Source organism: Eumetopias jubatus, unplaced genomic scaffold (genome assembly GCF_037043125.1).
Source record: "Eumetopias jubatus isolate StellerSeaLion01/CBP00866 unplaced genomic scaffold, mEumJub1_p1.0 scaffold_8, whole genome shotgun sequence".
Classification (NCBI taxonomy): Eukaryota; Metazoa; Chordata; class Mammalia; order Carnivora; family Otariidae; genus Eumetopias; species Eumetopias jubatus.
In genome coordinates this window covers 131,552,962-131,579,008 of record NW_028274814.1, presented here as the reverse complement: position 1 = coordinate 131,579,008, position 26,047 = coordinate 131,552,962, and the positions used below count along the sequence as shown (strand labels likewise).

The following is a 26,047-nucleotide window of genomic DNA, read 5'->3' as shown; positions in this document are numbered from 1 at the left end:
CCAGCTATTCTGGGCAAAGAGAACCAGGGGCCCTTTTCTGGGACATTGGCCTGGCTGGGAGCCAAAGGAGCTGGCCCTAGAACCCGGCAATTCTAGTCCCTCTCCTGGCCTCAGCCTCCTCACCTGTTAAATGGGATGAGCGGCCTTTGGCAGAGGGGCTGCTGAGTGTGGCATGGGGGCACAGTGCCGGCACAGCGTGGGATAAACTTCCTGTGTCCCCGAGCTGCGCTCCCCATCCCCCATCTGTCTTCCCTTCCCTTCTCCTTTTCCTCTGACTCTAGGCTTTCAAAGCCAAAGGGCTCAGAGGCAGCCAGGAGCTGTCTCCCCCTCTGGTGCTGCCGACTCAGCCCTTTTCCTGGGGGTAGCGGCATGGGGAGGGTGGGGAGGGTGGCTCCCCCTGGCTCCCGCCCTCTGCAGCTCGGGCTCGGGGCCCTGGGAATGCTGCCTGGGGCAGGGCCACGCAGAGGGCATGGCCAGTGTGGCCCTGGTGTTTCCTCAATGCCACAGTACTTCAATCTGCTTTTTGGGGGACCCGCCGGGACCCCTAAGTAGGCCTGTGTGGGGCAAGGGGAAGACTCCAGGTGGGCTTGGGAGGTGAGAGCCGCACCTCGAATCTGGGACAGTCTGGCTCTCATTCCAGCTTGGACTCCGGTCTGCTGTGACCTTGAGCCAAAGACTGGGGTCTGTCCTAGGTCACAGAGTCTCCGCTGGTCACGTTAAGTAATTGGGTCAGGCCATCTCTCAGGGTCCTTCCAGGCCTGACGTTCTGCTGTTTGATTATCCCCAAAACTGCTAGAAAAACCGAGGCCCAACGTGCTCGAAGACACGCAGGCCAGGGACCTTTCTATCCTCCACATTTGCCCAGTTGAGTGGGGACTAGGGTTCGGTGTCTGAAGCCCCAGACTGAAATCTGTCCCCCTCAGATCTCAACATTTCTGTACAGAGGGCAGTAATGTCACCACCTTCCTCTTCCCAGGGGACAGATTTTACCCGCCCCCTGTGGCCAGGCATGCTAATAGGACTCTAGTGGGGTGGGGACCCCACCTTTCTGTGGGGCTGTGACCCTGGGAAAGCGCAAGGCTGTGGTCGGCTTAGTTGAAATAATGGATGGGAACGCCCTTCAGGGACCAAAAGCCCCTGCAAAGAGGGGACCCGGCCCGGGGAAGTAAGTACTCAGCTAGTGCGGAAGGAGAGGGTGCTGGAGCGGGAAGGACATTGGGGACAGTCTGTGCACAGGGGGCTTCAGACCCCAGAATCCCAGGGCTGCCGCTTTGGAAAACCTCCACAGCCCAACGGAAGGAAGCTGGGCAGGACCCCCGTCCGGGTCCAGCGGCATACTTCACAGGCTGCCCCTCCTGCCAGCAGGACCCTTCTTAGGGCTCATTTCCATAGAGGGGTTGGCTCCAGAAGACCCAGGGGGTGGACCCATCAGGGGAGATTTCCAGGCAGAGGAGGGGGACTCCTGCGTCCACTGGGGAGGGGGGGTGTTGACCTGGCTGCCCAGCCCTTACCTGATACCTGAGGGGGTAATACCTGCTCATCGACATGTGCTGAGCCTCCCCTGTGCCTGGCACAAGGGGGCTGGCGACTGGAGTTCTGCAGACACCTAGGGACTGAGAGGTCAAGGGATCGGCCCAAGTCCGGAGCTAGTGGGCAGCCTTGCCCTCTCCACTCTGCATCCTACCCCTGTGACGCAGAGCAAATAGGCCAAGCCCACCCTTCACCCAGGATTCTAGCGCTGCCTCCCCCTTCCTGAGCAACTTGGGGGGCTCCTGCCCCTTCCCTTCCCTTGATTTTCTAGCCTGCACCTCAAGGGGCCTCAGGCCCCTTCCTGCTCTGACTCTGTTGGGCCTCTGACTCAAACCAGACCCCACTGGACCACCAAAGAGTTAAGCAAAGGAAATCCCCAGCTCCCTTGGCTCCCTTCATCTCCCGCAGATCCCAGAGGCTAGAGGGGAGGGAGCAGGGAGGAGGGGAAGTGGGAAGCCAGCTCAGCCCGCTCCCTCCGCCCTCCCTCCGCCTCTCTCTCCCTCCCTTTCTCCCTCCCTCTTCTGCTCAGCCTGGGGGTCTGGGCCAGCAACAAGCAGACATGGGCCAAGGAGCCAGAGACTGCCCAGAGGCCGGGGGTCCGTGAGCCACGGTGGAGGCCGCTGGACACAGGGTGAGTGATGAAAGGTCCTGTAACTTCCCCCAGCAGGGCCCAAGGCGCTGGGGTCAGAGCCCGGAATTCCCTCCTTCCCTTTTCTCTTCCTAGACACATCTTGGGTTCTGCTCTCCCCCCTCTGACCCTGGCCAGCCCCTCTAGCTCTCCTTCCCCACTTCCCTCCTGCTGGCTGAGACCTAAGTCCCTGGTGAAGGGCTGCCCTGCTTTTTCGGCTGTGCCCGCCCCTGCCCCGACACTCACCACCTCCTCAGCTCAGCAGGCCCAGCCCCCTCCCACCCCAGAGAGCTCCCAGTTCCTGAGTGGAGGCAGCAGGGACCCTCCCCCAAATCACCCCAGATGGCACCATCCCCCACCCTCGATCCCCGCCTGGCCCCGGCCCCCAGGGCCAGTCCATGATCATGGCTGTGGTTATTATTACTCTTGTTCAAGGCTGCTTTGCTTCCTGCTTCCTGCGCTCCCCAGGTCACAGTTCTGTGTCTCAGAGCTTTTGACTCCCACCTGGCCTCTGCCAACAGAAACATCTTCGTCCTCCGGTGAAATTCTGCTCTTCCCAGCCTGTGCGGGTACTGGGAAAGGGCCTTGTCCGTCACAGGAAGGAATACTTTTTAATCTTATTTGTTTATTATTGAAGTGTAATTGACACACAATGTTATATTCGTTTCAGGCGCGCAACATAGTCATTCGGCAATTCTATATATTACTCAGCGCTCGCCACTGTTAAGTGTAGTCACCGTACAATGTTATTGCAATGTTATTGACTGTTCCCTCCGCTGTCCTTTGTGTTAAGAGTCTTACAAGTCTGGCACTTGCCCTGCATCCAGAGCCTCCCAAATAACCTGGGAGGTGGGCAGTGGTTTCAGCTCCTTCTAAGTGTCAAGGAGAAGCGAGGTGGCGCAGAGAGGTTAAGCTACTAGCCCGAGGTCACACAGCTTGTAAACTATCATGGGATCTTATGTCCAACCCTAAGGCCTCACCCTTTCCCATAAAGTCACATATATGGCCAGGAAAAAGGGGATTTTTGCTCTTCTCAAAAATCACGGAGATGCGACATTTACAAACACAGGGTGAGGGTGATAATCTTGGACAGAGAGGATGTTAATCTCTGAGAAGTTGATCTGCCTTATTGAGCAGAACCAGGAAAGCAGACCGGGGTGGAGCTCGGGAATGGTCACCTCTAAGGGAAGGGTGGTATCTTTGGGGACTGCCTGGCCGCCCCCCTGCTACTACCCAGCCCCCAGCAGGGTGGAGTGTGTGTGTGTGGGGGGGTGGCTCCTGCCCTTTAAAACCCATCCCTTACCTCAGTGCTCAGTGGAGATAGAACAGCATTTTTTTAACAATAATAATTTTAACTTCACATGTATTAACCACAGAAAACATATTTTTGAATTGTACTAAATGTTAAAGGAAGAAAAAGGAAATAAACAAAGAAACGCCAGAAGTGTAAAAACCAGTCTGGTTTCAAGAGCCGAGTTTCTGATCCTGCGATAACATGCCAGCCCCCAAACACTGCTACCACCTCAAAGGCTCTTTGCCCGGCTTCCTGCACACCCAGCCCCAGTGTCTGCTGTCCTGGCCACTTCCTGCCCCCCTCCTGGAACTCTGGAACCTCTCCTGGCCAGGGCCAAAGACCCATCTTCATAAACCCTTGAGCGTCTCCGAGCCTTTCGATTTTTCCAGACCCCCTAGTCCTGTGCTCCTTAATTCCAATTTACCCCCTTGGCAGCTGATTGGTAGGTCTGTGACGACTGACACAACCATCTTCCAATGAATTAACTCCAGAGCCTTGGGGCTTCTGTGTAAGGTTGAGCTGTGTGGGTTGTTGACTGCACAAAGGTGCTGGGGGGGAGGTGGGTTGACAACAAGCCTTACCAACCCACACACCCTTAGTGTTACATTTCTCCAAAAATGACTTCTTTTCTTTTTTTGTTTCTAATTTGTCCGCGCAGAGAGGTACCTGCTTCTGCCTTGCACATGGACACCGTATAGGCAGGCTAGTAGTGGTCTGCAGTCTGCAGTTCTGCATACCTACTCCTGAATTCTCAGAGATGCAGTAACAGCATCACTGTGCATAACCCCTTGCATTTTCTCTGGATGTTGCTTCCCGACTGCTAGAATAAATGAACTTTCCTAGATCTTTGTCAGGACCACGGTGCTCACACGCCAGCCCATGGGCTCAGCCACTTGTCCCGTCACCTGAAAAACAAGCCTGCAGAATCATTTGCGTTTGTCCCAAGGGCCCACTAACCTCATGTTGCGCCAGTGGCCTGTGCTTGCTGGAGATGGAGGGGTCCGTGGCAAGAAACCATGCCAAAGGGAGGTGGGCAGGGCGGGGTGGGGGGAGCATTTTACAGTCTTATTGGTTAGGACACGTGGGTGGCTGGAGCATCTTCCTCGCCCACCCCAGCAAAGGCTTCCCGGGACCCTCGTCTGTTCCCGGCTGTGACTCTCTTTAGAGGGGTTTCCTTCCCAGGCCTACGTGTGCTGGAAATCCCCGCAGACTGGGTTCCAAGGGACTCAGCCTGCGGGCCCTGCATGGCCACAGGTCTCTTCGTGACCTTGAAGAAATTGCTTCTCTGTGTCAGTCTCAGTCTTCTCATCTGTTAAATGGGGACGCTAACGCTCCGCCCCTTAGTTACGTCAGGCGCGCCGATGCTCTGGTGGCAGCATCTGTGCTGGGCATCTTCGCGGTGTGGATGTTCCCTTAGGTAGAATATCCACCCCTCCTTCCTTGCTCCAGGTCACCATGGGGATAGCTGCCCTGGGCCTCCTCTGTGCAACACTCCTGCTCCCTGTCTTGGTGTTCGGGGTCCCCACCGAGGAGCCCTCCTCTGGGGAAGCTGTGGCCTCGGGTTCCCCCGGATACTGTCAACGGTGCTGTGACTCTGAGGACCCCCTGGCCCCTGCCGATGAAGCAGTGTCCTTGGCCTCTCCATCCGCCCTCCCATACCTGCTGCCTGAGGTCAGACCCTACATTAACATCACCATCCTGAAGGGTGAGTTATGCACTCTTGGCTCAGGCTAGACTGGCCTGGCTGGGGCTGGGGAGGGCATGGGGCCCTTTCCTTGGGCTGGGACCGGTGAGGTGGAGGGAGCAGGAAAAATCCAGACAGAAAACCCAGACAGACAGAAAATTGTCCCACACCCGTTCTGTCATTCATACATTTATTGAGCAGCTACTATGTGTCAGGACTGTTCTGAATTCTGAGGACGGAGCATGAGCGAACCAGACAGAAGTGCCGACTGCTGTTCTCGTGGGAGAGACAGAGAGTGAGAAATAAATATATTGCCCAAGTTAATGAGACAGAACGTTCGATAGTGAGAAATGGGATGGCAATGCCAAGGTTGAGCAGGGTAAGGGGCATCAGGAGTGTAGGTGCGGGGGATAGGTTGCATATTAAACGGGGTGGTCGTCAGTGTCAGTTCATTGAGGAGGTGAGGGAGAAGCCATGTGGATATCTGGGGAAGAGTAGTCCAAGGAGCATGAGCAGCAGGTGCAAAGGCCCTGGGGCAGGAGTGGGCCTGGTGTGTTTAAGGAGCAGGGGGCAAGAGGAGGAGCTGAAGTTGGAGATGACACAGGGGCTGGGTCAGACTTGGGTTTCCCTGAGTGGGAATGGGGAGCAGGGGAGGGTTTGAGCAGAGGGACCTGATCCCACTGAGGTTGCAAATGGATCCCTCTAATGTCTTGTGGAGAATGGCTGGCAGGGGACAAGGGTGGAAGCAGGGAGACCTATGCCACTAGGGCTGTCCAGGTGAGAGCAGGCTCCCTGTCCTCAAAAATCAGGAAGAGGCTTCTGCTGCTGGGGGCTGCAAATAGCTGGGGCTGGGGCCAGGCCCTAGACGCCCTTCACCTGGGGTTGTGCTACCAACAACCCCAAGAGGTCAGTACTTGGTCATTCCTCCCATTTGGCAGAGGGGGAAACTGAGCCTCCAAGAGGGGAGGAGCTCTCCCCGGAGCACACAGCTGTCAGGAGCGAAGCCAGGATCTGTCCCTGAGGTCTCCATGGGGCCAGTCCACCCTCCAGCCAGGGGTTGGCTGGCTTCTGAGACCTCCGGCCCTCAGGTTTCATGGGGGGAGACACCTCCCTTCTTCGAGCACCCCATCTTCCCCAAGGCCTGCAGAGCCCCTGCCTGAGGCTGAGGAGCTGCCTGGCCTCTGGAGGTACTTTTCTCCACACTGTCTTCCTAAAACCCCAGGTTTAGGAGGACACCCCTGGGCCATACTTCGCTGCCTGCTGGGGTGGGTGGACACTTGGCTGTGGCAGGAGGCCCCTGGCTGGTGTCAGGAGTCCTGGGTCCCAGCCCCAGCTGCTCAGCTCCCTCACTGTGTGGCTCAGACTTGTCTCTCCGTCCCTGGCTTGCTGCCTCGTTTGTAAAAAGGAGAAGGTACCCCTTCCTAGGACCACCCTTCACCCCCCTCCCACTGGGCTGGGGCAGAGAGGCAGTTTCTTTCATAGTTGTAACAAGAGTATGGACACTTTCTAGTGAATGCATAAATTAGATTGCTCTTCTTAACTTGCTTTAAATCCCTAGTTTTGAAGCCCCTGTGACAAAATCCTAACAGACCAGGTCCTCTGAATGGACATACCACAATAAAGTCAAGTTATGCTTGCTAAAAAAAAAAAAAGCCCTGCAAACTGTAAAGTGCGGTGCACATGAGGAGATCCTTCTCCATTGAGGCCAAACCTCTGCAGAGCTGTGGACCCCCTTTTCCCCACTTCTTTCCAGGCTTGTCCTCTGTGGGTCTACGCCTTCCTTTCTGCTCCTTCCAGCAATATTGCCCTGGTCACAGGAGACCTTGGGAAAACACAGGGCCGTGCAGATCTCTCAAAGGGGAGTGGCTAATGGTGGGAGTTCAGGCAGTGTGACAGGCAGCAGGAAATGTTTGGGATCAAGACATTTGGTTCTCAAGACATAGGGGGTCACCTGCTCCTCCGCTGTTCAAGGTCAGCCTGGAACAAAGGCTGGGGAGAGGCCTGTGTGCCTAAGGATGAGGTTAGATGCTGCCAGACCCCCGGGCAATCAGGAACGGGTTGAGTGTTACTGGGTGGACCCTCCTGCTTCATATTTGCAGTCTGTAGAGCACTCTCCCGTAGGACATTTTGTTGAGGACCCAGGGACCACCCCTGTGAGGTGGACATGATCCTCTTCAAGATAGAGAGAAAATAACCAAGACCCTGACCGTGAAATGCCCCAGTGGGACATAATACCAACCAAGGGCTGCCTGGCTCCTAACCAGGGCCTTTCCCCTCAGGTAGGCAGAGGTATTTTCCTTGGCTCCTTCTCTGGGTCAGAAACGCAAAGTGCGACCCAGCCGTCAAAATGAATGAGCTCTTGCCATTTCCAACGATGTGGATGGAACTAGAGGGTATGATGCTGAATGAAATAAGTCACTCAGAGTAAGATAAATACCATATGATTTCACTCATATGTGGAACTTAAGGAACAAAACAGATGAACATAGGGGAAGGGAAGGAAAAAAATAAAATAAGAGGAAAACAGGGAGGGAGGCAAACCATAAGAGACTTTTCACTCTAGGGAAACAAATCGAGGGTTGCTAGAGGGGAGGGGGTGGGGGGATGGGGTGACTGGGTGATGGGCATTCAGGAGGGCACGTGATGTAACGAGCACTGAGTGTTATATGCAACTGATGAATCACTAGATTCTACCCCTGAAACGAATAATACACTATATGTTAACTAAATTGAATTTAAATAAAAAATTAAAAAAAAAAAAAGGAATGCCAAGTGCATCCTGCATACCCCACATCTCCACTGGAGTCAGGCTGGGTGCAGTGACTCTTGGGGTTTGGGCCTGACTTCCCAGGGAACTTTATCACACCTTCACTGGAGGGGGTGGGGACCGGGCGGGTGGAAGACAGAGCATCCCGAGTCTTGCCTCTCCTGCTTCTCCTGAGCGCCCTGGGTGAGTCATTGAACCTTCCTGTGAGTGGAGATGGTGATGGTATCTTCTTCAGAGGGACGTTCAGGGAGGTGATGCCCGGCAGGCAGTAGGTTCTCAGTAAATGCTGGATCTTCTCTGGCCTTCCTTCTTGTGGCAGGGTGGAGCCCTCTGCAAATGCAGACGGGTACTCCCTTGGTGCAGGCCCAGGTGCCTGCCCTGACTTTCCCCTTCTTGTCCCCACAGGTGACAAAGGGGACCGAGGCCTGCTGGGTGCACCCGGGAAGCTGGGCCGGGAGGGTCCCCGGGGGGAGCGCGGCCCGCAGGGCACCAAGGGCGCCAAGGGGCAGGCAGGCAGCCCCGGCGGCCCGTGCCAGACGCGCTTCTCCGCCTTCTCGGTGGGCCGCAAGACGGCCCTCCACAGCAGCGAGGGCTTCCAGCCGCTGCTATTCGACACCGTCTTCGTCAACCCCGACGGGCACTTCGACCTGGCTTCTGGCTGTTTCGTCGCCCCGCTGCGCGGCCTCTACTTCTTCAGCCTCAACGTACACAGCTGGAACTTCAAGGAGACGTACGTGCACGTGGTGCACAACGAGGAGGCGGCCGTCATCCTGTACGCACAGCCGAGCGACCGCAGCATCATGCAGAGCCAGAGCGTGATGCTGGCCCTGGTGCCCGGGGACCGCGTCTGGGTGCGCCTCTTCAAGCGCGAGCGGGAGAACGCCGTCTACAGCGACGACGTGGACACCTACATCACCTTCAGCGGCCACCTCATCAAGCCCGAGGACGATTAGTGCCCCTAGCAGGGCGGCCCCGGCCCCGGGGCTGGGTGGGCGGCGGCGGTCCTGCAGGGCCTCGGTGTGCCCCTCCGTAACGTGGGCCCCGGGGACCTGGCAGTCCGGGTGGGCTTCCTCTTCTTTCCTTACCCCCCTTACTCCTCTCTCTCTCTCCTCTCTTAAACGTACTTTAAGAAGTCCTCAAACCTGAATATTCTAGAACTTTCCCAGCCTTTGAGACCAGCACCTGTCAAACTTGAAAGTGGGTCTGAACCACCTGGGGACGGGGCTAACGTGCAGAATCTGATTCTGGTTCTGGCGTGGGCCCGGGGTTCTGCACATCTAAGAAGTTCCTGGCTGATGCTGATGCTGCTGGTCTGTGGACCCCACTTAAGTAACTAGATTCTAGAACTTTCACAACATTCTTAGACTTTCTGAACATTCTGGACTCCTCCAAACATTCTAGACTCTTCCCAACATCCTTCACTTTTCTCATCCCTCCAGGACTCCCCCACCCGCCATGTCCTCTCGCTCCTTCCACCTTCTCTGTCACTCTCTCGTGCGCCTATGCAGCCGCAGTTCACTTATTCATTCATCAAACGCTCGCTGAGCACTCACTCTGTGTTAGGCTCTGGGGAAGCCGAGGAGAATCAGACGCAGGCCCTGCCTTTGGTGGGCGCCCAGTCCAGCCAGGGTGGGAAGACTCAGGATCAGGAAACCAGACCCAGATGAAGGCCCGGGGCTCTCTGCACAGAAGTCTGTGTCTGGGCACTCGGGCACGGTGGCCGCTCCTTACCTGCAGATCCCCAAGGTGGGCTAGAGTCCCCAAGGTGGGGGTGTTCTTCATCCTTTCCATTCTTTTCCTTCCCGCCCAATGCCCTTCATTAAAGCAAACCCCAGAAGGGCCTTGGTCAGGGCAAAGGTGCTATGAGGCGAGGATCCAGGGGCCTGGGGGTGAAGAGGGCCCTTGGGGAAGGGAGCCCAGACCCACAGCTCCCCACACGCCGGGGACGGTAACCTTCGAGGACTCCTCCCCTCTTCACACATCCCCTTCCCTGCCCTGTCAGCCCACCCTCCCAAAGGTGCCTGGGCCTCCATTCTCCCAGGCTCCCAGCCACTGTCAGACACTGTCGTCTGTCCCCAGGTGCTCTCTGACCCTCCTTGGCCCCTCTCGCCAGCCCCATGTCCCTGGCTTTCCAGGCCTGGTTAAGGTGCTGATGAGGCCCCAGTGGGAAGCTCCTGCCCAGCCTGATGCTGCTTTTACACAAGCCACTGGGCCGTGGGCCGGGCTTTGGACCCCTCAGCAGGTCTAGGGGACTGAAGCGGGCCACATTCCAGGTCAGTCGGGGCGGGCCAGCCTCCTCTGAGCCATGTTGCCAAGACAGGCCCTGGGCGAGACTGAGGCCAAGTAAGGGACATCCGGCCTTCTGTCCTTTCTCCCTCTCCCAGGGTGGGGCAGCCTGGCGGTCTCCGGCCTTCTCCCCCTAGCCCAGGGGGCCTGAACCTCTCACCAGAGGGAAATGGCCTCTACCCATTGGTGCTGATGCCGACTGCCAGGCCGAGGTGGCCCTGGCGGTGGTCTCTGGTGCTCACTCATAACCGACAGATTCATGGCTAAGTGGCTGGGGGCTGGCAGCAGGACCTGACCAAGTGCCGTGAAGGCTGGTGCTATCTAGCCACCCCTCGCCTGACTTCGCCCCTGCCCTGCTTGTCCAGAGTGATTAAAGTGTGTGTGTCTTTTTGGCAGTTCGGGCTGGTTCTTTCTGCTCGGCTCCCTCTGCCCCCCTTGGGAGGGCGGCCAGTCCTGGTTCTGCTGGGGTCCCCGCTGCAGGGCTCCCCTCCATGTGCTCCCCACCCCATGTCGTCCCCTCCTTCACTCAAGTCTGGTAGGCCTTGAAGTTAGCGGAGCCAGCTCAGAGTTGGCTGTGCCATGCCCTGTCTGCGGCCTCAGGCCAGTCCCCACACATTTGAGCCTCTGTTTCCTTGTCTGTAAAATGGGGATGGAGATAATCTACCTCAGGGGGTAGCCACAAGGATCAGAAGAGAGGTTGCCTGGGGAGCACCGCGTTCATCCTTTGAACGACACCTGCTGAGTACCTATTGTGTGCTGGGTACCCCACTAGGCTCGGAGGCTGCAGGGTGAGCGCAATCCATCACCTTGCCTCGGAGAAGGCCGTGGAGTTTACGTTCCGGTGAATCACTCGCAAGTGCTGACCACCACCCCCCACCCCCCGCCCCGGTCCTGACCTGGGGACTCTGTCTCATATTTTGTGTTTAATATTTACGAGAGAACTGTTGGCTATTCTCTGGAGGAAAACACACAACTTCTTCCCATAGTGGACTGGCTTGACAGGTTCTGACTTTCTAAGCTAGTGCGGGGGCTAGTCACATAAATATATTTACATTTGCGGTGACCCCTGTCGGCTCCCCTGACACACTCGAGGTGGGGGGGCATCCTGCACCTTTGTGCATCACTACGGCTGTGCTCGGTGGCTTTCTGGGCGCCGTGTGCAGGAGCCAGCTATGAAGAATGAAGCTACCAGGACTGCCCCGGGACTCAGAGCAGCCCGGGGGCCTGCTGCCCAGGTAGGGGAGACACGAGTCTCCGTTTCTCTGGAACCTATATGGCACGGCAAGAGGCTTCCCACTATACCTGAGTGCTCCTCACAGGTCAGAGGCTACTCGGGGGAGCGACCCCACGGCATGCTTTTGGCCCAGGCTCTGTTCACGCGTCACTGGCCTACCCCCAGGCCTCCCGTTGTGTCCCTGGTGGTAAAGGTTGCCCCCAGTGCCAGGAGCCTCTTGTCATGGATGTTGTGAGGACAAGTGGTATTTGCTGATCTGCTAAGGCAGCAAAGTCTTTTTTTTTTTTTTGACTGCAAAGCTTTTGAAACCTCTTGCCAAGCCCCTGCAGGAGAACTGAAGTTTGTCCTTTGCAAGCTGAGGCCACAGGTCACAGACATTTCCAGGCCACATTAGTTCGGGGCTTTCAGAACACAGCTCCTCTGTGGTCTTAGCTGACCTGCTGCAGATGCTTCTATCCTGGTTCTAAGCGGCCTCTGAGGTCTGCCTGCGCCAGTTTTTCCCACAGGAGCCCAGTTCCCGGCTTGGTGGCGTATCTCCAATGGGTGGTAAGAGCCTCTGGAGCTTTGTGATGGGGACCCTCCCAGAAGGCAACATCTCAGTGGGGGCTGGGCTAGGGCCCTGGAACACTGGAGGCCCCCAAGCCTGCCACCAGGTTTGTGGGGAAAATGTCCCCCAGGAGATCTGCCATGCTTAGTCCTGGTGACCCCAGCGAGCCCATGTAGCTACCTTCCCCACCCCGGCAACCCCTTTCAGTTACAAATTTTGAAAATAGTATTTCCCTCTGAAAGTGTTAGCGAACAAGGAGGGGGAGAGGAGAAGCGGCAGCCCATGAAATGGAAAACAGCCTAGACTGGGCGTCAGGGGACTTCAGCTCCGCTGTGCCATCGTTTGGTTGGGGGGTGGAGTAGGGGGAATGCAGGGAATATTGTGGGGGAAGGGTGATCAGACAGAGCTGCTGCAGGGAGCTGAGCCGGGCTGTGTCCCTGGGGGGCCTGCTACCTGGATGGGTGGGCTGGATCCGTTCCGTGGGCTTGGGTAGGGTGTATCTGGGAGTCCTCAGCCTTCCTAGGAAGAGGATCCACACAGGCGGTCCTTCCTCTATTGCACTGGAGTATGGGGAAGAGAGTAGAGAATTCTAGAGAGGGTGATCTAGGAAAGCTTCGTAGCGGAGGGGACATTTGAGCAGGGCCTTGGAGGATAAATAGGAGTTTGAAAGACACACGGTGTGGGGAAAAGGGACAGCAGAATGAAAGAGGTGGAGGTGGGACAGTTCAGTCTACGTTCCGGGGAGTGTGAGAGGCCAGTATGCTATGTAAATGGAAAGGTGGCAGAAACAGGGCAGGATGGGATTTGAGGCTGGACAGATAGGGAGGAGCGGCCAAGACATTAAAGGCCTCGAATGTCTGGCTAAGTCAGGACTTGACCTCGTAGGTGCTGGGGAGTTGCTGGAGGGTTCTGAGCAGCGTGGTCACTGGTTAGAGCTACCTTAAGAGGCAGACTGCTCTGGTGGCCAGGTGGAACATGGATTGTACGGGGTGAGACCAGAGGCAGCTGGCCCAGGGGAGGACAGAGGGTGGACTGAAGACGTTATCCTGCAGGAGAGGGCCGTATTCCCACTCGACTTCAAAGGAGGTAAGAGGTTTAACAAGCAGAGAGGCAGGAGGAAGGCAGGCGGGGCGGGGGGGCGCGGCCCAGCTTGGGCAAAGGGTCTACCAGGCTCTGCTGTTCCTACCAGATGTTTCTATGACAATGGGAAGAGAGCAGGCCCAGGCACCAGGAGGTAGGCCCCTGTGCCGGCTCTGCCCTGGGGAGTCCCCTGAAGGAGCCGAGGACTGGAGGGTGGCTGGCCAACTCATCTGGCCTCTCTGGACCCCCTCATTATCCTTATCTGTCACGTCGGATTTGAAGTCCCTCCTCTCTTGCGCTGCTGAGGCCTGTGGGGGTCTCCGAGGCTATACCGGGTGACTCTTTTCAGAACCCCAGATCAGGACCCATGGACTAACAATGGAGAGGACTGTGAAATTAGTGCCGATTGTCCCAGAAAATATAAAGTGCCAAGTGACAGGGGCCAGAGATGTTTCAGAGAAGCAGTAAGTACTCAAACACCAGAGGGTGTGGGCTCTGGAGGCTGGCCGGGGGTGGGGGGTGGTTCTGATCCCTGGGTCCGAATTTCCTCAGGAGAGCTCTTGGCTCAGAGCAGACGCTGTTATTCTTCCTGTCCGTGTGAGCTGGGCTTGTCACCTGGTCCCTCGGAGTCTCGGTTTTGGTTCAGCACCAAACATGACGGTGTTTTGTGCATTAGCGGAGGCTGGCACAGAGTGGGGGCTCCGAGGGCTTTTGTCGGATAAATGACTCTCCCTGAGCTGGGGGCGGGGGGGCGAGGGGCAGCGGGAAACAAGAACCGGCGTCCTCGGCCAGGGGCTGAAATCATGCCGCTCCCTCTGCCGCTTCCCCCTGCTCCTGCCAGCCTCACCGCCCGGCCCGGGCCCAGGAGCCACATACTGCCACGCGTACGTCTGGAGGAGGGGACAACATGACCAGAACCAGATGTCAAGAACATTCTGGGTGGGGCCCCGCAAGGGGAGAGCCAGAGAGGAAGGAGGGATTTCCAAGACAAGAGTCAAGAGTGCACTGCTAAGCCCTGTGCCTGGCAGCAGCTGGGCTGCAAACCAGGAGGAGGAAGGAAGGCTGGGGGCAGGGGGTGCGCAGAACAGGGTCAGGCTGGGGTGTGAAGTCGGCCTGGAGGTGGTGGTGTGGGCGGGAGGAAGTAGTAACTGAGGTCTGGGCACACGGAGGAAACAGGGGACCTGCTGCAGGTGGGGAGCAGAGCGAGGGTGAGAGCGTGGGTGGCCGTCCCGATCCTTCATCTGACTGCTATTCACCATGGAGGATGGGGGCGCGGGGATGAATTGATGCCCCAAGTTCAGATGTACATGATCTAGAACTTGCTTGATTTCTTCCCCACTAAACTTAATTTCTATGAGGCACTTCCATTCTGCTGAAGGCGAAGAAATGCGCTTTGGGCCACAGCTGGGGCTCCTCTCTCACCTCGTGTCCGAGGGGGGCTGCTCCTAAGCGCCCCATCCTGGTGGCGGGGAGAGGGCAGCTGGCCCCGCGCGTCCACATGACACCTGCTGAGTTTGTCAAAGTGCCACTGCTCTGGGCTCCTGGCTCTGTCCACATACTGGCCGAATCATGCTCTTTCCAGCAGAGCCTCCTGGGTCCTCACCCCTCTTGGGATGGCTGGGTCCACTCCACACAGGTGCTTACCTCACAAATTCTGTGTCCCTCAGAGGGCTGTCTGAGCTGGGCCCCCTCTGCCTGAATACACATGGGGCCATTTCTTCCCTGGGTTCTCAGCCGCGTCCCCAGGGTCCGGCCTGGGAGAGAGGGATGGCCCCTTGGAGTCTCAGATGCCCCACACCTGCTGGGGATCTTCTGTGTGCAGCTCCCAGGCTCAGCTGGGGAGGAGGGGCCAGGATCCACTTCATCCAGGAACCCCAAGACTGATGCATCCCTTCTTGCCCTCTGCCCGCCTCCCCCCAGGGCTATGCTGGGTCCTGGGCGGCGGGCGGGGGGGGGGCACTGCGTGTCTTGTCAGTGCATCCTCTCCCAAAGCTCTCGCCGGGCACACAGGCTCTCTCCTTCCTGTTTTAAAACGTAGAGAAAGAATCCTTTCCTCCTTCTGCTTTTCGCTACACATCCCTTCTGTATCAGTTAGGATGCTTTTGGGTGCGAGGAATGCTTATTGAACGGAAAGCATCAGAAAGGAAAAATAGGGGCGCCTGGGTGGCTCAGTTGGTTAAGCGTCTGCCTTCGGCTCAGGTCATGGTCTCCAGGTTCTGGGATCGAGCCCCGCATTGGGCTCCCTGCTCAGCGGGAAGTCTGCTTCTCCCCCTCTCTCTCTCCCACTGCCCCTCCTCCCTGCTCGTTCTCTCTCTCTCTCTCTCTCTAAAATAAATAAGTAAAATTTAAAAAAAAAAAAGAAAGGAAAAATAACCTTAAATCCCAAGATAGGGCAGCTCCAGGGCTGGTTAACCCAGCAGCTCAGCAGCATCACCAAGGACCGTGGTTTGTCCCATATTTCTGGCTTCCCTCGGGGCCACAGGATGGTGGCCACGAGATGGGGGTCCCAGGTAGCTGTCACCCCAGGGCAGGTGAAAGAGGAATCAGTCTTTCCTCCCGCAGCCTCTCCCTACTTCTCATTGGCCTGAGCGGGTCACGTGACCACACCGACAGACAGACAGACAGACAGACAGACAGACACACACACACACACACACACACACACACACACACACACACACACGGCCCAAGAGCAAGATTGTGGGAAGCAAGATTTACCTTTGAACCTTGAGGGTCTGGGCTGAACCCCCAAGCAGGATCGGGGTAGGGGGGCCATGGGGGGAGAAGGGGTCAAAAGTATGGCCGGCTCATTTCCCCCAAAGCTCTCTGGCCACGTTACCAGATGTGGGCATCTGACTGAGCCAAGAGGTCTTGGTCCTAGGGAGCCTTCCCAGTCTTGGGGGGCCCCCTTGGCCCTGAGCGTCCCCTGGTTACAGCCTTGCCCATTGATTGGCCTCTGAGCTGGAGGGGCACCGCCGTCACCCCGGCCCGGAACCCTCCTCAGCCCTTCCAGGCAGAGTCGAGCTTCCTTGAGCGCATCAGAGTCTGCTGGGGACACTGCCCGGGCCCAAATGGAACCCAGAAATGAGGGCGCTCACCCGACCACTCTGTGCCTCAGTTTCCTCACCTAGAAAATGGGGAGGTTGATAACGGCATCCACCCCAGAGCGCTGTGGGAGGAGGGGATTTGGGACCTAGGCAGTGGGCAGCGCCTGAAGGAGTCCAACCCAAGCCTTTCTGACAGGTGTCCAGGGCCTGAGCTATTATTTAGCAGCGGATGGCTGCAAGGTGCGATGCATCCTCAAGTTCTTTTGGTCAGTTTCGTGACAGGGCAGGACTCCTTGCAGGAGTCTTGGAGGAGCTCATGGCCTCGAACCTCGACGGGCACAGCCAGTGGGGTGCTGGCACCTGCTGGCACCTGCTGGCGATGGCCAACTCCGTGTCTCTTCCCAGCTCTGAGGTCAGGGACATTGCCGTGTTGGTGGCAGTACTTTGGCCACCGAAACTGGCAAATGTTACAATTTTAATTTTTACAAAACAAAGCCTTCATTAAAAATGCAGCTGCCTTGGGACGCCTGGGTGGCTCATTTGTTTGGGAGTCAGACTTTTGGTTTCGGCTCAGGTCGTGATCTCAGGGTCCTGGGATCAAGCCCCGTGTTGGGCTCCGTGCTCAGCTGGGGGGAGGGTGGGGTCTGCATGGGATTCTCTCTCTCTCTCTCTCTCTCACTCAAATAAATAAACAAATAAAATCTTAAAAAACACACACACACACAAAACAACGGAGCTGCCTTGTGGTGAAAGATATTCCCCACGGCATTGACCTCCCTCACACCTACCCTTCGAATAAGACTGGAGTCCTGGGTCCCTCACACGTGAAGGGTATGGGCACGCTTGAGTGGGGTGGGGCCACAGGAAAGAGGCTCTCCAGGTGTTTGCTCCCCAGGCTCAGTGACCTCCTCTACATGGGACCCCTTACCACCCCACCAGCCCCTACCCCACCCCTGGCCCAAGCTGTCTATTTCACCCTGCCCCCTGGTGGCCAGGGTGTTTGAGGGCTCCAAGGGAGGCCCCAATCCCAGTAGGACCAGACTGAGTCCTGCTCCTGGGATCAGGGAAGCAGAGCCACAGCCAGAGCTGACGGAGCTGGGCACATTCAGGAAGGGCTCCAGTCAGGGAACCGAACCATGGTAGGTGCCAAAGTCCTGGGGCCCTGGTTTTTCCCTCCCTGAGCTTTGGTAGGGGCTCAAGCTCCCATCTTCAACACCGCTTTTTTTTTTTTTTTCCAACTTTTTAAAACGAACAAAAATTGAATTATCTTGCTCACAACCCGAAGGACCTCAACTCTTGTACCCCAGGCCCCCAGAAATGGAAACCATTACCTGAGAGGGAGCACTGAAGGGACAATAGGTGATTGCAATTCTGCTACCATTAACCAAGCATCTCCAGGGGGTTCTAGGGATCCAGAGGTCAGATCCCCTTGAGGGCTCCCAGTGCAGGGAAGGACGAGACCTTCAGAAAAACAAGGGAAATACGTTCACTGGGGGCTATCAAAGAAATCTGTATAAGGTGCAAGCCTTGAATAAGAGTGGGTAGCTCAAAGGAGATAGCAACCAACTCTGTTCATATGTGTTTGGGTCTTGAAGGATGAGTAGGAGTTTGCTAGGAGGAAGGCAAAGAAGAAGGTTGCAGGTAGTGTTCCATTCTGTACGATCCAACCCATAAATCCCATAAATACTTTCCGCGAGCAAGTCAAGCCACCTCGTCTTGTGTGGAACTTACAGGCTGGTACGGGCAAGGGCTCGGGCTGGGGGTCATGGAGCACATTTCAGGGAGTCTAGCAATTGTGCACAGTCAAAAGACAGTCCATACTTTTCATCCCTCCTCCAGTTCTGCCCGGCCTCCCCCCTGCTTTGCTTTTTTCCGGATTTTCACATCACCTTCTCAGGAGGTCTATTCCAACCACCTTCTTTAAAATGGCGCTCCTGGTCCCCTCCTGCCCCTGCTCTTTCTTTTCTCGTAACGTTTGTCTTCTTCTACTTCCTGTGGCATTTACTTGGTCGTTTTCTTTATTGTTTGTGTCTCCCCCACCCCTGCTGCTGGACGGTGAGTTCTCTAAGAGCAGGACTCTTTTGTTTTCTTCACTGTTGTGTTCCAAGCCCCTAGAATTGAGCTTGGCACATAGCAGGCACTCAATAAATATTTGTTTCCTGGATGAATACGAGTTCTAGGACTTGGGGAGGTCAAGGGTGGCTGGGGAGAGGCTCTCCCTGTTTGCCCCAGCCAAGCACAGCTCTGGTTTTTGTCTTCTGCCTGTGTCTTGTTTTGAACTGGGCACACTCTATGTCTCTTATACTCGTTATGACCATTTTCTCTAAAGACAAAATTGCCTATGTAGACTGAATAATTCTTTTTTTCTGTCTTGTTAATTTATTTAGGTAAAGCCTTAAAAGGTTTAGAATGAAATCTCATGAGCTTCCTCTTATCACTCGATACTGGGATTGTCCTGAAATTTCAAGCCAGTGGTCCCTTAGTTATAACTCTTTGTGTCTCGTCCTGCCCCCGTACTGGGAGAAGGTGCTTTGAATTATGCAGATGGCAAGTCCCGTAGTGCAGGGGCATGGGGCTGCCAGCAGGGACCCAGTAAATCCCTGCTGAGTTAAAGAAAGTATGAAGAGACACCTCCTCAGTCTGATACCAAGACTTCCCCTTCATCCAGCCACGGGAACTTGAGGAGCCACGGTCGGGATTTTATTGGGAGTGCAGCAGCAAAGCTTTGGAGGGTTTTAAGCAGGGAGGGACGTGACATTATCTGATTTTTGTCTTACGCGGCCACTGGCTGGGGCTGAGGGAATGGCAGGGGTACTTGGTAGGGAAGGCTGAGGATGTGAGTCTGGGCCGCAGAGGCCGGACTGTGAGTCCTTGGCCCTCAGGGGCGGTCAGGGCCAGAGGTGGGGGAGGATGCCATCACCAGGGCTAAGGGAAAGCGATGCAGGAGGAGTGGAGGGCTGTCTCAGGGACCCTAACAGTCAGGGCCTAGAGAGGGAGGTGAATCTGTTTCTGATCGGTCCTGAGTAAAGGAAGACGAAGAGCCCCTTGGGTTAAGTTCCCTGCTCTGCCTGCGGATTGAGTGGGATGAAGGGATCTGGGAGGCTGCAGGCCAGAGTTCAAGCCTCACTCTGCTGTGTGACCTAAGATTGACAGCTGCCCTCTCTGAACTCAGACTCATCATCAGTACAGGGAGGGGATGGACCCAAGAGCCTCCAGTTCCGTTGTTGGTCGTTGATCTCGGCTTTCTCCTTCTTTGGGCACCCCTCATGCTGTCTTCCTGGAATCTAGGGGCCCTGCCTGCTTCCCCATCCCATCTTGCATGGGGGGAGGGGGTCCCTGGAACTCCCGGGAAGGAAGCAGGGACTGATGTGGGCCACTCCTGGCATTTACCTTCTCTTCCTCGGGCTGCACTAACCCCGTGTAGAGGCTGGAGAGAAGCAAGCATCGCCCTCTGGTGGCAACTTCTGGGATCACAGACCCTGCGCCCTACTGAGTTTTTAACTCAAATGTTCTTAAAGCAATTCCTGAGTGCCTTTCGTGTGCAATGTTCTGAGCCAGGCATGAAGGAATGGCAGTGAGGTTAAAGGGGAAAGGAATTCTCTATGTGGTGTTCTAAAATGGAGCCAACTTGTGCTACACGTGAGCTTCTTAGCCCTCCTGGGTCCTGGGGGTCCTCATCCTGGGAATCATGGTAGAGGGGGTGCTACGGTTGCACCAGGGACTAAACAGCACGATGCATGGACAGTGTGCAGCCTCGATCCCGGCCCAGGCTGCACTTACAACACAGGTGGGCTCAGTGCCTTCAAAGGAGATGCCGTCCAGGGGGCGCACTGCTGGGTGTGGACACATCAGCTTTGGGGATTCTCCAGGCAAGGTGGAGCTCAGGCGCAGAGGGTCCCCTTCCTAGTTCCGGCCCTGCAGTGCTCCAGGTAGGGAGATGGGCTGTACGGGTCCCCTGCAGATATACTGTGGAGTGACAGTGGCATTTCCGAGGAGCCAGGACTTCAAGAGCATAAGGCTGGGGCCGGGGATGGGGGGTGTCCAGTGCAGTGGAGACCTTGGGCCTGTGAGGCATCTCTCGCTCCCCAGTTAGCAGCGGGGCTGGCTGGCTCTGCCTGGCTCAGGTTTGCGTGAAGGAGGCCGGCCTGTGCACAGGTGTGCTGGCTGGAACCGCGCCCCCCCCCCACCACCTCCCGTGCACACCAGAGCTGGACTGGGCTTGCTCCTCTGGGAAGGAGGGATCTCTTCGTCACAGGAGGAATTCAAGGGAGGCTGGGCACTCCCGGTGAAATGCTGTGTGTGGGGAGGGGAGTTGGGCCCTGGATGAGACTTGGACTTGGGAATATGTGTAAAGCTCCAGGTGTTGGCTTTGGCTGCACAGGCCTCTTTATGCTGTGCTCATCCCCACCTCCGCCTCGTTGCTCAGCTCTGTTAGCCGTTTTTCCTCCTTCGGGGCCTGGCTCAAAGCTGCCTCCTCCACGAGGCTTGCCCTGAAGAAGCAGTCGCCCAGGGAGTGTCCGAACACCTCCTGCAAACTCTGGTTACCGTTACCGCATTCACACATGTGCCCGCTTCCTGGCTCCCTAACGAGGCCCTGGGCTCCTTGAGGCCAGGCTGCCCTGAGCCCCTGGGGCCGCCGCCGTAAGTCCCAGCCCAGAGCTGGGCTGATACACGTGCGGGACGAAGGCTCCATGCTGACTGCACGGGGTTCTTACCTTGTATGCCTGGGAAAAGCCCGGTTCCGACTCTCCCTGGAGAGCTCAGGGTCAGGGAAATGGTGGAGGGCCAGACTGGGTGCTGGAGAGCCAGAGTAGCCCAGACAGGATGGGCACAGAACCATTGGCAGAGCCTTGCATTTCCAGGTCTCTCTCCCGCCAAAGGCAGTGGCAGCCTAGCGGTTAGGTTAGGAGCATGTCCTTGGAGCCCGACAGCCTGCGTTCAAGTCCCAGCTCTGGCACTTACCACCCGTATGGCCTTGGGCAAGATATTTAAGCTTCTGTGCCTTGGTTTTCTCTTCCATGAAATAGGTTCCCAAAGAGTACCTACCTGAAAGAGTTGTTGTCAAGATTGAATGATTAACAGGATGCCTCTCAAACTTCCAGGTGTACGCAAATCGCTTGGGGATCTAACTAAAAAGCAGATTCTGACTCAGCAGGTCTGGGGTGGGGCCTGGGACCCTGCATTTCCAACAAGCTCCTGGGGGTGCCAAACCACACTTGGTGTATTCAGGAATTAATGTCTAAAGCGCTAAGAACAGGGCCTGGCCCACGGTAAGGGCTGGGAGAAATGTTGCAGGCACAGTTACCTGGCCCCGCTCAGGGAAGCATATGGCTTCTAGATGGTTCTGCCCTCTTCATCCTGGATGCTGCTCTGTTCTCTGGAAACTTAGTGATGCTGTAGCTTCTGAAATCTTTGAGTGGGCTCTTCTGAACCCCCTCAGGGGTCTGTGCTCTGGGCCCTGTGGAGGGACAGATGTTGGGGGGGAGGGGGAGCAGGCAGAGGAGGGTCTGAGGAGAGAACAGAGAAGAGAAACAGGAAAAGGGGCTGCTGGCGAGCAGCGGCTCTCTTGGCCCGCTCACCGGGGTGTCCGGGCTTTCTCTGGTGCGAACTTCACAGCCTAAACCACACACCTTGCCGCTTCCCCCCGCCCGGCCACACCTCTGCCACCTCCACTCCTTCTACCCCGGCTTTCGGCGGGAAAGGCACAGGGGACCTCAGCCAGGTTGCCAGCAGCACTTCTGGGCTGGAACCCCAGGCCTGAAGCCATTGGCTGCATCCTCCTGATGGCAGGGCCCCAGGGCTCTTTCCTCACCCTGACCCTAACCCCCTCCTCGCCCTGTGGGCCTCTGGCCACCAGGCCTACTTTGATCCCTGAGCCCTGGCTTGGGGAGGGTTGAAGCTGGGGTTCTCAGTACTTCTGGATTGGTGGAGGAGGCTGGGGGTGGGCGACTGCAGGGGCTGGGGGCGGAGGGTGTAGAGGGAGCGTCCCGGGGGGAGGCCGGATGGCCAAGTATGGGGAGGAGCCGTCTCTCCCGGCACACCCTCGTTCATGGTCTCTGTCTTCCATCTCCCAGGCAGTGTCGGGGGGTCCCTCTCGACGACCCGTGAATAGTGCTCAGGGAACACAAACCATTCATCAGTTAGGAGTGAGCCCGGGCCCCCCAGCTGGTGCAGCTAGCTGCCTCAGGGCCAGGCCCCGAGGAACTGAGCTAGTCACAGCCCTCCCCAGGCCTCGCCCTGAGAAAGAGCGGCGTGGCCTGGGGCCCTTTACCCTCTGCTGCTTTCAGGTTGGCTCATGAGCCCCTGGAGCCCCATGAGATCAAGGTCACTGGGTCAAGCCTCACACAGGGGATGGAGGTGAGCTTCCCTCCTTCCCACTCAGGCAGCCCTGATCCTGCCTGGTTCTCTCCTAGATGGCGGGGGGCGGTGCGGCGGGGTCCCTCTGGTTGGGCATGCAAAGCACCCTTGAGCCTGCAGCCACTCCTGAGAGCTGCAGAGAGCCCCACTTCCCCTGAAGGAGGCAAGGTGCCCAGGTCAGAGTCCTCCAGTTAGAGGACGCAGCTTTCAGGATCATCGGACCTGATCCCATCCCTGTGGGGCTGTTGGCTCTTGTGGCTCTTGCCGGCTCAGCGTCCGTCTGGCCCCCCGTTCCTGGGAGCAGCGCCTCACTTCTCTTTGGAAATCTACCTTCCTACATTAGATGAGGTCCTGGTCAAGCTGTCAGTCAAAGTACCCCATCATCTCCAGCCATGGGGTGGGTGTTTGACCCCATTTAGCCAACAAGACTCCTGGAATTCTAGCAGAAGGAACCTGGGAAAAACCTGGAGGTTGGTACCCTGAAGGGGTCTTCGAAGCTCCACTCTTGCAGCTGCTCTGGAGTCTGCTCCCCCCGAGGTCTGGGTCTTCTGTTGTTTCCAGAACGTGTACACCGCTCTAGATTCTTCTGGCTAGTTCTGTTTGGCTCAAGTCAGCCACAGCTTGTTCCTGTGGCCTGTAGCCCTAGAACAGTGATTACCGCAGGGAGGGACATGTGACTCGTGAGTTGGTGGCACTTGCTGGGACTCGAACTCAGGTGTCTAGATTCCCAGCCAGCACTCATGTCCCCTGAGAGGAGCCTCTGGCTGAGGGGAACGGCAGGACCTAAATGAAGTGGAACTGAAGAGAAGAAATGAATATTCTTGTCTGTGGAGTTGGGCGGGGGAGGTTGGTGGCTTGACCACTGAGCAAAGTGTGAGGAGGCGCATGGAAACCAGACAGGTGGGCTCCCTGCGGGGAGGGGTGAGCTGGCAAGGCTTCCCGTGTCACAGACACATACCCTGGCCCTGCCCAGCACCCGTGGCAGGCGGTAGGAACTCTGCTCTGGGCTGGGGATGAGGGGTGCAGGGCCTCCTGGGGAACAAGCATTTGGTAACCGGAGCATGTGCTGACCTGGTTCAGACAAGCCAGGGTGGGTTTGTGACTCCGTGTGGTGGGAGTACCCACAATGGGGCCATGTCTAACTCACTGTGAAAGCGAAACCAGCCACCCACCAAATACAGGGGCCCCTGCTGGTTCTGAAAGCTCTGCAGCCTGTCTCTTTATTAACCAGCACCCAAAGTGGAAACCAGTCAGTGGGACAGATTCAAGGTCAGCCAGCCGACGGGGGTGTGCATGGGCCTCACTAGAACTTGAAAGTCAGCCGTTCAACCATGAAGCCAGCCAGGAAGACATGCCGCTGTAAAGCCCCTTTGCAGGGTCACCTACCCCTTGACTTCACTAGGCCGCAGGAAGTTTTTGTCTTAGGCCCTCCTGTGTTGTCCCCTTGAGACCCAGGGCTGACACCAGGCTGCAGGGCCTGCGTCACACCTTGGACCCCCAGCCAACGCCGCAGGAGAGAGAACTGTGGGGCAGGCATACTTCTCTCGTCCTCTCACCGGATTCTCACCTTGCTGTCCCGCAAGCCGGTCAGCCATTGCCAAAGGGGGTGGTGGGGGTAGGGTGGCAATTAAGGACAACTTCAAATCTTAAATCGGTATGCTAAGCGACTGTCCCTCCATATATGGCAAAAGCACCTGTTGCAAGCCACAGAAACCTGGCCTAACCTTGTTTCATTAGAAAAGGGATTTATTTAGGATATTCTGAAGCTCGGGAATCTCTGGCAGGACCGGCAACTCAGGCTTGGAGGGGTGTCGCATGTGGGATGGGCCCTGTGGATCGCCCCCTTTCTGGCCTCCTGGAGTCCTCGGCCCCCTTACTGGCCTCGCGGGCTCCGGGCTCCCAAACTGAGGTCTCCAGTGGAGACTTCCCATTGGAGGAGCCTGGTCACCTGCTCACCCCCTGTTGCAAAGGAGGCTTGGAAAGTAATGCTTTGGCTGGTTGCTTGGGACACAGGGCTCCTGGAGAAGCAAACACCTCCAACACAGGAAAGGTTTGCAGAGCTGCTCTGTGACCACGATGGAAGATAAATATCCGGCCAGCAGCCGAGATGAAACGCCCCCGACAGAGGGTCCTGCATCAGCCCTGGGCCCCAGCCTCCCCGCCCCCAAATGCCCCTTCCTGTGTTGTTTTCTGAGGCAGACCTGGGCGGGGGGGGGGCGGGGGCGCGGAATATGTGCTGTGTATTTGTGAGCATTGATGGCCAATATGTGAAATGGGATGATTTCACAAGTTTTTAAACCCCAGTGTTGAGCATCTCTTGAAAAGGGGCGTTTTCGGGCAGGAGGGAGCCAACATGCCCAACTGCCTTCTTCGGCACGGACGGACGGAGTCTGGGGATGCTGCCCTGGTCTCCCTGCCGGCCTCAGGCCTGCGCTCCCGCCTGGCCCCCTTGGGCATATCAGCTGTGGACTCCTGCCCAAACCCACCGTGAGGGAGATGCCCCCCTCGCGTGACCGTCCTCGAGGTTGGGAGGCCAAGACGGTGGGGTGTGTTTCGGTCCATTGCTGATGGTCTAGAGCCACCATGTGGGCCATGATGTCCTCGCAATGGGATTGGGGGGCCCCTGGAGTGTCCCTACAAAGCCCATATACCTAGAAATGCTGCCCGGGGATCCTTGTTTTCAATTTGATGGCGTGCTTGTGTGGGTACGCAGGTGACCTGACCTGATGGCGTGCAGGTCAGGGTTAGGGCGCCCTGGGAAGAATGAGGGGGGCCGCAGCAGCACCATGCTCCCCTGAGCACCGCCCGCAGGGAACCTTATCCATGAATCCTTCTCACTGGCCCAGCACCTCTAGAGGCTTTGCGCCTGCCCAGAACATCCCTTCCTCAAGCTCAGTTCGGTCCCCTTCTTCCCAGAAGGAGACCCGCAGGTTTTCTGTATCCTCCCTGTGTCCTGTTTCGGGATCTGCCAACGGAGAGTTGCCCCTTTTCTCTCAGTGCCGCCTCATTGGGATTCTTGAGGTGGCAATGCGACTGACATGCCAGGACGCCAAGGGTCAGGGGCCAGGGGAAGGTTTTACAGTCTCTCTATGTGAGACAGGGCCAGGGCTGGCCCACCTGGCACCTGCCCCCCGCCAGAAGCTGCCATCCTTACTTCCCGGGGGTCCCCCGTTGTCTGGGGGCCCTGGGGTCCTGTTGCCGGAGCCCGGCTTGACTGGGGGCGTCATTCCAGAGCTGGGGCCGATTTTGGACCCCACCTGACTGCTTTCCTCCAAGCAGACACCGTAGGCAGTGGGGACAGCCAGGCACAGCCTCCGTAGAGAGGGGCCTTTACATTTTTTTCCGATTCCTTAATAAAAACACCAAGAAAAAAAAAAAAAAAGCAAGCAAGCATAACTTCTAGATTGAGAGGAACTTCTCACGGACACATTGCAAACATCACACATTCTCTTTCCTTGGTGCAACACCTAGATTGTCTTCTGAGAAAGATCACAGATCTTGGTGAAACCTGCTGAAGAAAAAGCGAAAGGATTCTTTTCTACCTGTTTCCCACGGGAAAGGGGGAGACCATTGCAGGTGCTGGTAGAGGGTCT

The 26,047-nt window shown here is 56.9% G+C and overlaps 1 protein-coding gene across 1 annotated transcript; it reads left to right on the top strand.

The window, feature by feature from the left end:
• The first annotated feature begins 2,080 nt into the window (after window positions 1-2,080).
• Window positions 2,081-10,565, top strand: C1QTNF6 (C1q and TNF related 6). Its single transcript, XM_028115571.2, has 3 exons — window positions 2,081-2,161; window positions 4,902-5,157; window positions 8,309-10,565. Exons 2-3 carry the CDS (start codon window positions 4,908-4,910, stop codon window positions 8,854-8,856), a joined length of 798 nt encoding a protein of 265 aa, XP_027971372.2. The 5' UTR covers window positions 2,081-2,161; window positions 4,902-4,907; the 3' UTR covers window positions 8,857-10,565.
• The last annotated feature ends 15,482 nt before the right edge of the window (window positions 10,566-26,047 follow it).

Excerpts from the sequence above, each read along its gene's own strand:
- C1QTNF6 (XM_028115571.2), top strand. The coding sequence starts at position 4,908 with ATGGGGATAGCTGCCCTGGGCCTCCTCTGTGCAACACTCCTGCTCCCT. Across the intron at positions 5,158-8,308 it reads TAACATCACCATCCTGAAGG|GTGACAAAGGGGACCGAGGC; the intron begins GTGAGTTATGCA and ends TTGTCCCCACAG.